Source organism: Urocitellus parryii, chromosome 3 (genome assembly GCF_045843805.1).
Source record: "Urocitellus parryii isolate mUroPar1 chromosome 3, mUroPar1.hap1, whole genome shotgun sequence".
NCBI lineage: Eukaryota > Metazoa > Chordata > Mammalia > Rodentia > Sciuridae > Urocitellus > Urocitellus parryii.
Window position 1 is genome coordinate 84,148,554 of NC_135533.1, and position 13,734 is coordinate 84,162,287.

The following is a 13,734-nucleotide window of genomic DNA, read 5'->3' on the forward strand; positions in this document are numbered from 1 at the left end:
CAGAAATTTTAAGGCAGCATCTGTTTTATGGGTTGCTCTGAGATAATTAAAATTAAAATTTATAAAAGCTTTCCTAATTCAAAGAGCTAAATTTGAATGGTTACAACTAATGCTTACGTCTTAAATGAAGTAATAAGATGATTTCTACAGCTGAAAAATTCTTAGTTACATCCTTTTTGTACCTTTTAAAAATATTAATATTTTAGTGTTTATTGCCTTCATTTATAAAGATGTGAATACATCTAAAATTCATGGCTTAAGAGTATTTATACCTCATTAATGATATTTCTTTATGATCTGTTATAATGTGTTTCTGGAGAATATATTGGATGATAAACCTGAAGTTTTGAGAGGATACAGAGTTCCTGGGAAAAGGAAGGGTAATATTTTATACACAGAATCAGAAAGCAGGAAATGAATATATGCAATTATTTTGCCTTAATCTAGACTCTGAGTAATTAGCATCAGGAGTGGGCAATTAGAAATGATATACCTTATCTGGAAATAACCGTGTATCGTAATCTCTTGAATGGTTTTTGTGGTGTGTGGCCTTCTGTGATCATCTTGAACAAAGCTCAGCAAAGTTTTCCTGTGGAGGGCCAGGCACTGAATACCTTTGCCTCTGTTCTGTTCAGCCACCGTTTCTGCTGTTGGAGGTTAGAAGCAGCCTTAGACCATACATGAGTGAACCAATCAATTGTGTTTTGTAAAACTATTTGCAAAGACAGTGGCAGGCCAGACTGGGTCCATGGACTGTGGTTTATTGGCCCTGGATCTTGAAGATAGTCTCTTTTCCCAATTTATGTAGTCCAGACTTCTCTTAGGAGTATAGGAACTGGCTCAGAATTTATCTGTGACAACGAAACACAAGTGAAATAAAATTTAGCCATCATTTAATCTTATCATTGTGAACAGCTAAGTTGGTATATTAGACACCTCAACACCAGCCATAAAATTATCTTTTTTCTTTTCAAAATTCTCCAACTTAGGAAATAAACCAAATTAAAACTCAGAACTGCCTGTAGTTAGTGGTTGCATTGCAGACGTTTGTGAGGGTATGCTATATATTTTTATTTTCTTTTGGTTTTATTCATAAGCTCACACCAGAAGTATGTTCTGTGTGGAAAATTATGAGCATATAAGAATAAGCATTTGAAATGCAATGATATTCTTTAGTTGCCCTTAACTGCCTCTGAAAAATTGTGAGTCCTTATCACCCACCTTATGGGAGGCATGAAATTTAATTATTCTCCGAAGATAGTGAAAAGCTAGTGAATACCATGCCTCGAATTCAGAAACCTGTATCTGGAGCCCCAAATTATGGGGCTCCACAAATTATTTGGTGGTATTCTGGCACTTCTCTGAAATGCGAATAAATTGACAATGAACAAATCTTAGCCAACAGATTCCAAGGAACTTCATCAGTTAGTGATCTCAGTATGGTCTGATGCTGAAGAGGCGCCTGCCCACTGTACAATTCAAAGTGGATGATGGGGCTGGAGAGTTCTAGATGGCTTTGGTTAGATGCTGTACTGATGGAGCTTTGCTTAGAGAAGTTGGTGATTAACTTGCTTAAATTAACCTCAAGGGAAGTAATATCAGGAGACTCTGAAATTTTGACATTTATTTGGAATTTTAAAGTAGTAGGTGATAGAGCTGGGTGATATATATATATATATATATATATTTTTTTTTTTTTTTTTTTTTTTTTTCATATTCTAGTGAACCTGTCCTGTGAATGAAGGGGCTCATAGATAGACCTTATTCTGGTATAGGTATGAGGTGGATCTTTGTTTACTAACATCCAGTGACTGTGAGGCGGGAAATTAAAGGGAATTTTAAGTTGACCCAGCCTGTGCTGGGGATGTCAGGAGGCACGGCAGTGGCCTGGTATTCTCTGGGGGGAAGATACTGGGAGGGGATCTGCCCAAACCTCATTAGGACTCTAATTCTGGTGTAACACAGCCTGCTTGCTTAGTCCCTGAGGAGCACCTCAAAGTGAGACCTTTGTGTGCTAGGAAATCCATCCACAGAACATTATTGTGCCCTGGACTCCTTCTAGCACATTTGCTGCCATGTCAGCAAAGATGGTATTTAGACCAGTGGCTCCTGTGAAGGTGAATCTCTTAACTTCTCTGCGACCTGAGGTTTTCTGAACTTTATAAAGTTCACACATATCAGGTACTATGTCAGACATTTCATGGGAACAGTTGCCCTTCATCACTTAGATCTCCCAAGGAAAACAGCTGCTGATCTTATTAATTGGCAGAGTAATAATTTTTGAAATAATACAAATCTTACTGGAAAAATAAGTTTCTCATTTGGAATTGTAAAGATTATGAAATAGAGTTTCATACAAATATAAATAGAGAGTAAATAGAGAATAGGAGTATTATTATTATTTTTTGAAACCAGTAGACACAAATATTTGTCAGTTTCTTGTTTTTCCCAAAGAATAGTATTTACCCATCTTGTGTTTACCCTAAGGAGAAGCATTAGTTAGGGCTTAGCTTAGATTGGGTGGCTTTTTCCAAGTCTGTCTCAGGATAGCTTCAAGGAAACCAACTGTTAATAACTAATAATAACATTGGTAGATAACATTTGTCAAGTGCTTCTTGTCAATCCTTACAACCACCCTGTGAAATAAGTATGTACTAGTCCATCCCTGTTTCATCACTCAAGAAACTGAAGTTCAAGTGACTTGCCCTTTAGCAGAACCAAGCCTGGAATTTGGATCTGCCTATTCTGCCTGTATGCTCATGCCCATCCCTACGCACCCTGCACCTCCCTCTTGACTTGGGTTGCATTCCCCCTCGTGTCCAGTAGAGAAGAGAAATGCTGTTCTCCAGTGGAGCAGTGATTTCAGGATACCTGGTGACTTGTGTGATCCCTAGGAACAGTTCTTAATGGTGATTGGCATTTTAGAATTTGTTTATTTTTTATTTTTTTGTAATTCATCCTTGATGGCAATGCTCATAGTTAGGTGAGCAGGAGACTCCTTCAGGGCTCAGGGTGTGGTTGGGCCATGCACAGTCTGGGACCACATTTCTCATGAATGCCATCTTGGTTGACCTCAGGGCTGAGATTTTGGTGAGTTACATGCAAGATTGCAGAGTATTGGCATAAATGTAAATATGTTTTTGGTGGTTTACATCCTATCTAGCATGAATATTTGGAACTTATTATGAGTTATAAGGAAAGCATTTTTTCCTCAGGTGAAGATCCTATTTTTCTATTTTTTTACACAGACTAATAGCATGTGTTTTACAATGAAGACATCCTGTGTACGAAGAAGATATAGAGAATTCGTGTGGCTGAGGCAGAGACTCCAAAATAATGCATTGCTGGTGTAAGTGATTTAAAGAACATATTGAGGAGAATTTATTATTATGACAGACATTGTTAGATTGATATGCATTAAGTATATAAAATACAAATGATTTATTGGCTTCTTGATTGCCTATATGACTTAGTGAGTTTTGAGGCTACTGCATCTGAATTTGAAATTTACCACGTTTTCACAAATATTGACCATGAAAGACCCAGAAAATATTCAAAGATTTTTAAAAAAAGTTAATTGATTTCTGCATATATAATAGGTGTGTGCTAATTATTATCATGCATAATTTCCCTTCACTTTAAGGGATTTCTGTAACTAAGTCACCTTGATTTGGTCATTAAGAATTTTTTTTTTTCTTTCTCATAAGACAACTGCCAGAACTTCCATCTAAAAACCTGTTTTTCAACATGAACAATCGCCAACACGTTGATCAGCGTCGCCAGGGTCTGGAAGATTTCCTCAGAAAGTAAGTCTATCGAAATTCTGTAGTCAGACAGCAAATTGCTCAGTAGGGGTCCGTTGGTCCTGTCTGGGAGGACGTTACTGTCTCTGAAATGCCCTCTCTGCTCTCCAGCCAGGCGCACACGTTCATTGCCTGTATTAGAGCGCCATCTTGTGGCTCACATCACATGGTACACATTTGGGACTGAGTCTTGTAAAAAGGAACAATGAATAATTGAATCAGAGGATAAATATTTGGGCGCTTGAGATGTAAAGCAAATACCAATTACTTGGGAGTTTAGCCGACCGAAGTAAAATTTGCCAAGAAACAAATGTGCCTTAAAAAGGCACTTTTTCAAAACTGTCTTCCTTACAGCATTTAAGATTGGCAGGCCAAAATCATTTTTACAATGGTCTGCTCACACCTTTCAGGGCTCTTCTAAGGGAGTGGCTTGATTTTTTTCCTTTAGAGGGAATGTTTGTAAAGGAGTATTGGTGGTGTTTGAATAATCCCAGTGGGTTAACTCTATAGAGTTCTCTGTGAGAGCCGTACTTCCATAGAGCCACTTGAATTCACACTACTAGGATTTCCATTGTCTCGCTCATTGAAATGACAGAATGGCCGTCCAACAGGAGGCTTGTGCCACTCTGGTTTGTAAACTGGCCAGGCTGCCTGTGTTCAAATCCTGGTTCTGCAATTGTGTTTTCCCATCTGTAAAATGGGGTAACCTACCCTTCAGGTCATTGAGGGGATTGGTTGGGTTAATGCACGTCAAGCACCCACAGTAGTATCCGGTATACGATGTGTCTGGCATATAATGTCTAAGTATTGATAATTATTGTTTTAATGCATTTAGACATGAAGTAGCATTGAGCTTATTTTCTAAGTCCCTTTTTTATAGATAAGGAAATGGGGTAGACCATGTGACTACTAGTTAGTGGCAGGTTTGGTCTCCTGAACACTCATGCTTTTTTTTTTTTTTTTTTTTTTTAGTGGCTTCAGGATCTGAAATCATCTCCTTTTGAGTTCACTAAATAGGTCCCTAGAGCTAGCCTGAAATAATATACTGCCTTCTCCCCATATGGCTCACTCATAAAGGCTCTGGGTATTAAGTGTGCACATGAATATTAATATTTATTTCTATTAGATTGACATAGTGCCTTTCCTCTGAAGGGGTCATAGAGACATGCAGAGAGATTCAAGCTTATAAATTGAAGGAGGGCAGGGAAAGGAAGAGAAGTCAGAGGAATAAATATGAAGAGAAGAGACCAGGAGAACGGTTCATTGGAGCCGAGGCCTTTGAAAACATGACTGTGGTATTCTTTTGGGTGTTACAAGCATGACAGAACAAAGAGCTGGTCAAGTTTTTTCTGCCTTTTCCCTTTGGGGACAGCTCTGATTTTAATTGTTTCCATGGGGCCCAGGTGGCTGATGGCCTTAAGATAAGGTCCCTACAGCCCAAGTTTTCAGAGTAGCCTTCACTCCAGATGCTGCCCCTGGGAAGCTGCGGCCTGGCCACCACCAGGGAGAATTGGGAGGGGGTGTCTGAATCCCCAAATCCTGGCCAGCACTGAGGAGTGGCTTATCTTCTGTAGTATAGTCTTATTTGAGATTAAAGGACAGCACCTGTCCCTGTATTTGTCATTAGTTAAGCATAGGGCTTGTGTTTTTGACTAGAAGTCATTTAATTGTTTTGAATACAACCTTTTCATCTACCATTGCTTTACTCGAACTAACGACCCCAGTGAGTATCCTTTGGTCACCATGGAATTGTGCTTGTGCAGGGCATTTTGGTGCACAGTATTGTTTGGCTATTTGCAGATGTCATATGGAAAGTATATTGGTTTAGGAGCTCGAGGACCTGGGTTCTAGGTCTCTCATAAATCTTGGCTCTTGATTTTTTTCCTTAGTTACAGAATTTTGAAAGTCATTTAGTTCTTTTTTTTAATATATTTTTTTTTAGTTGTTGATTCACCTTTTTTTTTTTTATTTGTTTGTTTATACGTGGTGCTGGGAATCGAACACAGTGCCTCACATGTATGAGGCGAGCGCTCTACCGCTGAGCTACAGCTCCAGCCCTTAATTCCTTAATTCCTTCGGTTTTCTGTGGACCAGGGTAATACATTCTATGCATTGCCAACCTCACGGTGGTTGTCTGTTCAGATGATGGCTCAGAAAGGACTCTGGAAACCCTATGGTGATCTTTCATTCAACAGATATTTGTTAAAGAACTGCGTTGGGCCAGGCTGTGTGCCAGGGATAGAGACCTGCACAGAATGGACCCAAATTCTTCTGTCCTCGAAGCTTCCATTCTAATGGGGAAGCGCTATGGACATATCAGGGCTGTGGCTTAATTCATTAATATTGGATCTGGATCATCTAGAAGTGAAATCATGCAACAGACATGCAGCTCACTTGTATGTTATTTTTTTAAAAAATTTTTTAAAAAATTATTTTTATTAGTTATAGGTGGACACAATGCCTTTTATTTATTTTTTATGTGGTGTTGAGAATTGAACCCAGTGCCTCTTCACTTGTATGTTATTTGTTTTGCAACGGTAGGTGAATATTTGTTTCATATTAGAAAGCTGTTGCTTCTCTGTGCTGTGAACTTGCAGGAGGCAAGGAGTCAGATACCACTCAGTTAACCGAAACTGTGGCCTCTCCTTTCTGTGACCCCCAGATTTCCATGCACAACTCTCCTGTTCTTTGGTTTGTGCACAAATAGCCGTCTTCTGTGTCTTTGTCCCCAGAGCTCCTTCTCTTCATCTACCCAAGCCCATGTAGGGAAACTGCATGTGCTGTGTAATTCAGGACCGTGCCTGACCCAGCCAGGCATCCTTTAAGGTGTTGTTGTTTACCCATTAAGTAAGTTTATCCATAAATACCTCCTATCTTATTTGTAGAGGACCTTTGGGAATCACAACATTAAAATGTGACATAAGCTTGTGTTGTAGACTTTTAGCACATATTTTTATTTTTAAAATGTATTTATTTATTTTACAGTAGAATGCATTTTGACATATAGTATGCAAATGGAGCACAACTTTTCATTCCTCTGGCTGTACATGGTTCAGAGTTACTCTAGTGGTGTAATCACTCAGGTATAAAGGATATATAATAATGTCTGGATTAGCATGTATTTTAAAAATGAGGTTTTATGTAAGTTTTGAAGTTGTGAACCAGAAGCACTATATGTGTTCAATCTCAGTGAAACCAAAATGTCTCTTTGTGTGTGTGTGTGTGTGTGTGTGTGTGTAATATAAAATGTACTTTTTTCATGTCATGGTCATTTGTGAAATGATGCATATTTAACAGCAAAGTACAAATTCAGGCTGTCTTCATAGAGGAATTAGAAAACTGTTGCTTTGATTAGGTGCCAAATAAGAATATATCATTTATTGAACACTTGCTATGTGTTGGCATTTTACGTGTTTTATCTCAGTACTCACAACAGACTTAGGAATTGGGTTTTATCTCAGTTTTTCAGATAAGGAAATTGTAGGAAAAGTGGAGGTACTTTATTAATTCTAGGAACTGGCGAGTTTATAATTAGCAGAACTCTCAACTGTTAGCTAAAATTGGCCAGTATGATTGTGGAATTTTTCAACTCTATTTGTTTTTCCTCAATCTTGGACTATAATCTTCCTTTTATATTCTTTCCCCTAATTATAAATTGAAAGTCACTTGTGATAGTTTCAGGAAAAAGAAAGTTATGTACTAAAATTATTATACTCTGTTGGTAAGTCTCCAACTATGAACAGTGGAATTCAGACTATTTTTTTTAAGAGAGAGAGAGAGAGAGAGAGAGAGAGAGAGAGAGAGAGAGAGAGAATTTTTTAATATTTATTTTTCAGTTTTCAGTGGATACAACATCTTTATTTTATTTTTATGTGGTGCTGAGGATCAAACCCAGCGCCCGGTGCATGCCAGGCGAGTGCGTTCCGCTTAAGCCACATCCCCAGCCCCAGACTAATGTTTTATATTTATTGGATATCATGGGTGGGAGCTGGCTTTCCCTTTTTACTGAATGCTCCTATTAATATAATATAACTACATTCACCCTACGATTATTGTGGTTTGGTATTTCTTAAAGTTTAAAAAAATATATATGTTGTAGATTTTATATATATATATATATATATATATATATATATATATATATTGTGTGTGTGTGTGTGTGTATATATGTGTGTGTGTGTGTGTGTGTTGTAGATGGACACAAAACTTTTATTTATTTATTTTTGTGTGGTCCTGAGGATCGAACCCAGTGCCTCACATGTGCTAGTTTTCTTTTTTTTAATAAAAGACTACCACTGAAACATTACAGTTAGTTGTAAACACACACACACACACACACACACACACACACACATTTTATAAGTCTTTGTGTTCAATAGAGGGCACCACAGCACAGATCATGAATATCTTCAGTGAAGATTTATAGGGTTTCTAAAATTTAAAAAAAATTTTCTCCTGGTAAAAGGTAAAGAGGCTGAATTATTATTTTTTTTTCTACACCAAACTGCTAACGTTCCACACACCGTACAGATGTGTATAGACATCATTATATTGGGTTCAGTAGACTCAGGACATCTTTAGTTAGGATTAAATGATTTTGTGTAGCTATATATTGTTCCCAACTGAACCACTATATAACGCACCTTATAAAATCATGTTGAGGAAAACCAGATTTTCAACTGTGTCCAATTCAAGGAAAAAGCAGATTTTGCTTTGTTTTAAAGTTGTTATGGAGAAAGGAATAAATTTTGACTCTCATTGTAAATATATTTTCAGAAATTCCTTTAAAACTCTAGAGGCTGTTTTTTTGTTCCTTTTATAAAGGCTTGAAAATCATATATATTTATTTTTATGGGGCCTTCTAACAATGACATTTTATTGACTGTTTTACAAAGTATTCTTTATATTGAGTTTGAAGTTGATTTTCTGCTATTAGATTTGTTTGTGGAAAAGTGGCACAAATATGACTAAGGAAAAAATAGGACTTAGTATTATGATTGTGGCAGTCACAACCCTCTTTGATAGATGGTAAACTGACTATTACTCTGAAGGAACCAATCATGCTCACTGAACTAAATGGGGGAAACACTTTGCAAAGTTTTCATTTTAAATTTTGCAATGAAATATCCGATTGTAAAATAAAAAGCGTAAACATATTTAAAATAGATTTGCTTGTTTAAGATTCATGCTCATGCAGTAAGTATGGTGGCATACCTTTAGCCATAGAGAAAAGAGGTCCCCCAAACAAAAACCATGCCTTGAAGACACACTGGTTTTGAAACTTTGTGGGAACGTTCCTCCCAAACCTCATCTTCTTCCATGTACTGTGAGCTGGGCCGCCAGCCCCTTCTCTTTTTAACCGTGTGTCCTCTAGGTGGCAGTATTATGCAGAAAACACTGGGAAATAATGAGTCTAATGTACAGTAAAATTGGAAATTGAATTATAGCTCAAGAAAAAAGGACAGTAGCCTTGAGGTCCTGATCAACCTGGACTCTGATCACTTTTGTTTGCTGTACCCATGTGTTAGGTTACTAGCAAGTTAATAACAGTGTGTGAGCAGTTCAAGGCTCAGTAGAATTGCTTTAGACGTGAAATAAAGCTAAAATGAATTTGTGTCCAATATCATTGACATTAGTGCTCATTACTTTTGTGGTGCAATGCCTCAAACCATCTAAAATCAATTTTAAAGATTACCCATTATTTTATAAAGAAAATAAAACACATTTCCAACAGACACAAAGCAGCGAGCACAATCCTATGAACAGTTACTTGTCCTACGGCTGGCAGGAAACTACCGACAGGAGGCCACAGGAAATGCTCTGCTCAAACTTCACAGGGAGTCCAAGTTCATATAAGTGGGTTGTTGCGATATAACTCTTCTCTTAATTTGAAGTATTTAAAACAAAATGGTAAACATTTACAAATGTAGAAAATAAATCTTGAGTAGTAAAAGGGATTTTACTACTTGGCTACTTGTACATGGTAAATTAATCTTTATCCTGTGACATGGTCATCTTCTGGGAGAACCCAGGGCAGAGGGCACAGAGAGGGGACGTATTTAGCTGCTCTGCTTGAAATTTTCTCTTAAAAAGCACAAAGGTCTTAGTTTTTGTTTTAGCAGACTAGTAATGAATGAATAATTTCTCAAACTACATTTATAAACTTATCGAAGCAAAGGAGGTGGTGGCTAGATTTTAGTTTTGATATGTGCATTTGCTTTCTTGAAGAAATAATTGCTTTATTTTGAAAAAAAAAAAGGATTTGGTGTTCTAATGACCTTGGAGTTTAACTAAATTGATATTAATGGCCAGAGAGATTTATTTTTCTAATTACTTGTTTAAACATGCAAAATATAAGGTAAGGTTCATTTGGTCTGAAATATATGATCTATTTTTCATACATCTCTATGTGAAAAATCCCATGTTAGGCAAAATTATATTTAGGTTTAGTGTTCTAGTGTTATCTCCTATATCTGATCTTTGTGTCTCCTATTATACCGTAATTGAACTATTAAAAAAGACTAGATGGTCATACATCAAAACCTTTGCTATGAAGATAAAACCAGTTTCTGTTAAAGTCTATACTTGATTTCCTATTCTCAGACATGTATTTCAGATAAAAACACATTCACTGATAATATGAATTTAAGCATGTACAGATTTTGCTACAGTGTAGTTTTTAGTCCTCCATGAACTTCTGATACACTAGCTAAAATCTATATTACTTTTGTAAATGCTAATTTGTCATGGGGAAATTGTATGAATCGAGCACAAATTTATCATATTTTAGTTCAATATGGTAAAATTGGCTGGAATCAATTTTATTTGGTTACTTGTTTTGAGGATATGGAGATGCAGTGCTACTGAAGATTTTGGAGAAATTTCTAATCAGACCTGGGTATTAAAAAAAGTGAGCCCCAATAAGCATGTACTTATGAACATATGTATACGTGTGAAGTTTTAAAATGCAAAACATGCTGAGAAATATATTGAATTTCTCGTATAATTTTTAATAGTAGTTAAAAGTTTTGATGTTTCGTGACAGCCTATCCAATAAAGATGCCTGAATTAACATGCTGTTGGCAGTAAATTTTTTTAAGTAGAATAAATTCCTATGACTATATAAGCAAAATATTTCCATAATTAATCCACATGGTCATAACAGATGGTTAAATTGAACAAATGTCCTTGAAGTTATTCTTTTAACAGATGTTCTTAACTATTAGCTTCATGTTTTTACTCACCTAAATTTCCAAATAATTGAATAAAAGTTAACATATGCTTTCATCCCTTTAATGGGAAGAACCCATAATTGATGCAAAGTTTCCTGCAGTACAGAAATTACTCTGTGGTGTGTTTCTAAGGTTTTTCTTTTTCCTTCCTGGGATCCGTCCGTCCCAGTTTACCGATTATTTTTTTTCCTTTCTTTCTTTTACATAGAGTCCTGCAGAATGCACTTTTGCTTTCAGATAGCAGCCTTCACCTCTTCTTGCAGAGCCATCTGAACTCAGACGACATTGAGGCCTGTGTTTCTGGGCAGACCAAGTACTCTGTGGAAGAAGCAATTCACAAATTTGCCTTGATGAACAGACGTTTCCCTGAAGAAGATGAAGAAGGGAGAAAAGAAAATGATGTAGATTACGATTCAGAAAGGTATTTCCTTGCGTTTTGATTTAATATATACGTATTTGTACAACACATAGTGCACACAGGCATGTGTATAGATATATACACATACTTCGTTTTTTTGTTGATGTAATACTAAGATAATGAAAAAATTAATTGACTGAGATTTTATTGAGCTGTGACAGCTCATCATAGTAGTCTTCACACACACCTCCACACTGAATTAATGAATGCAGTAGAAATTCAATTATCTGCATTCTGATTATGTGACTTTCATTTAGTCAGACTTGAATTATTCGCGTTTAAATTATCTAGCTAAAAAAATATCCAACTGCACTCCAAATGGCTAATTAAAAGTCCAAATTTCCTGTCTCTCTTTGTGACTGGAGATAATTAAAGTTCTCCTCTGTTACTCAGGCTTTGAGTGTGTTGTGAAAACCAATTTCCTCTTTTTATTATTTTCCCCCTCTCTTCTTTTCCAGTTCATCCTCTGGGCTTGGACACAGTAGTGATGACAGCAGTTCACATGGATGTAAAATAAGTACAGCTCCACAGGAATCCTGAAAAATAATTCTAATGTCACTATCTTAGGAATAGCAAATTGTGTCCAGGCATAGAGAAGAAAGCTTGCTAATGATATATTCTTACCTAAAGCTCACTCTCATGATATTAGATATTTAAATTCTTAAAGATGGTGGATTGTTTATTAGTGGTATGCATTTTTATGTTGTCTAACTTTTAGCCAAGCTTCTGTATAAAGCTAAAAGCCTGTGAATGCCATACTATCCTTTATTGCCAAATATTATTGGTAAACAAGATACTGCCCTCAAGTGAAACGAGTTATGTTTAAAAGAAAACCTAGTTGGTTTTATTGAATTTTAAAAGATAGGTAAACAGGGAGCATATAAAATCCAGATAGGGCATTCCTTCCACGTCAATGGAGCAGTTCCCGTAAACACAGCGCATGTGATGTTAGCCACTGTGAACAGTAACCCCGTAGATCAGACTGCCTCTCTCAGACATATGGCTGATATTCTGTGGATACCTCCCCTGCACTGGCAAAATACTTTGCTTTGGGTGTTTGATTGAAATATTTAAGAGTATTTAAGCTTCCCACTATTTTATCTATTTCGTACTTAGAAGGAAAATGTTATCTTATGAATAGAAACATTAATGTTTACAGCTTAGGGGAAAAAACAAATAGTGCTAGTAATTTTACTTGTATTTGCAGTCTGTAGATTCAGAAATATGTTTTCATTGTCCAACCATCAGCTTAAGCAAATCATTTCTGGAAACTGTTTGTTTTCATTATTGTGTAATTAGCATTACAGGTTAATAATTTATTTTTTGACCAAATATGTAATTCTTTCATTAGATAACTTTTATTATCAGTGGTGGCTACTTATAACTTATTTTTAAGTCAGAAGAATGATCTTGTAAAAATTTACAAATTTAATTGTTTAATAACTATTCCCGTAATTTTAGACAGGATGTCAACTTGCTAACTTCAAAATTTATTATTTGTTTCTTAAGAACCCCTTTTTTTAGACATCTGCCTGAAGATTGGTATAATTTTAATGAAATGTATTGTCTTAATGGCCCAAAGATAAGATGTCTCAGATAATCTACTTTGAACTTCAAATTTCAGATAAGGCAGCATATTCTTGAGATAATTATCCAACTTTCCTCCTCATTTAATAGTACAAAATATATCTGTGGACGTACAAAATATATCTGTGGAACTAACAAGAAGATATTTCAAATAACAGGGATAACTTGTTGCTTTGATTAAATGTTACCCAGTCTATATGGAAGACAGCAAAGGCTACAAAAAAGCAGACTTTTCCTTTTTTTTTAAAATTTTAATTAAAGTTACCGTGTCACAAAGTCTTTGCTTTGTTTTAAAGAACCAATGATGGGAGGTGGGGGGGGGACTAAGAACCAACAGGAAAAAAAAAATTAAATTTAGAATAAGATGAATTTCTTTACTTTCTTCTTCTTCTTCTTCTTTTTTTTTTTTTTGGTTTGGTCTAAAACATTATTAAACTTGTATAAGTATTTTAATTTAGTGTATCTTAGATCCTGTTATTTGTCATCTATATCACTATTTTAATACAAGGAAAAAAGAATTTAGCAACTTCTGATTATTTTGCTAACATGTAAAGTTTGCCATTGGGGCCTTGCAGAGCAATCCCCAGCTCCTCAGTAATGTGTATTTGAATTCCCAATATTTCTGTTTTATAGCACTTTTGAAAATCATACCGTGCCACCAATTATCACATTATTTTTTGATGTAACATAGCCA

The 13,734-nt window shown here is 35.9% G+C and overlaps 1 protein-coding gene across 4 annotated transcripts in view; it reads left to right on the forward strand.

The window, feature by feature from the left end:
* The window catches only part of Snx10 (sorting nexin 10), a 67,841-nt gene extending 55,536 nt beyond the window's left edge, over positions 1–12,305 (forward strand). For all 4 annotated transcript variants that reach the window (XM_077796761.1, XM_026400219.2, XM_077796762.1 and 1 more), the window contains 4 exons: positions 3,249–3,349; positions 3,708–3,806; positions 11,244–11,456; positions 11,912–12,305. In XM_077796761.1, the coding sequence (XP_077652887.1) occupies positions 3,249–3,349; positions 3,708–3,806; positions 11,244–11,456; positions 11,912–11,993 (495 nt within the window). In that variant the 3' untranslated portion in view covers positions 11,994–12,305. The remainder of the gene's footprint in view (positions 1–3,248; positions 3,350–3,707; positions 3,807–11,243; positions 11,457–11,911) is intronic.
* Positions 12,306–13,734: the final 1,429 nt, after the last annotated feature.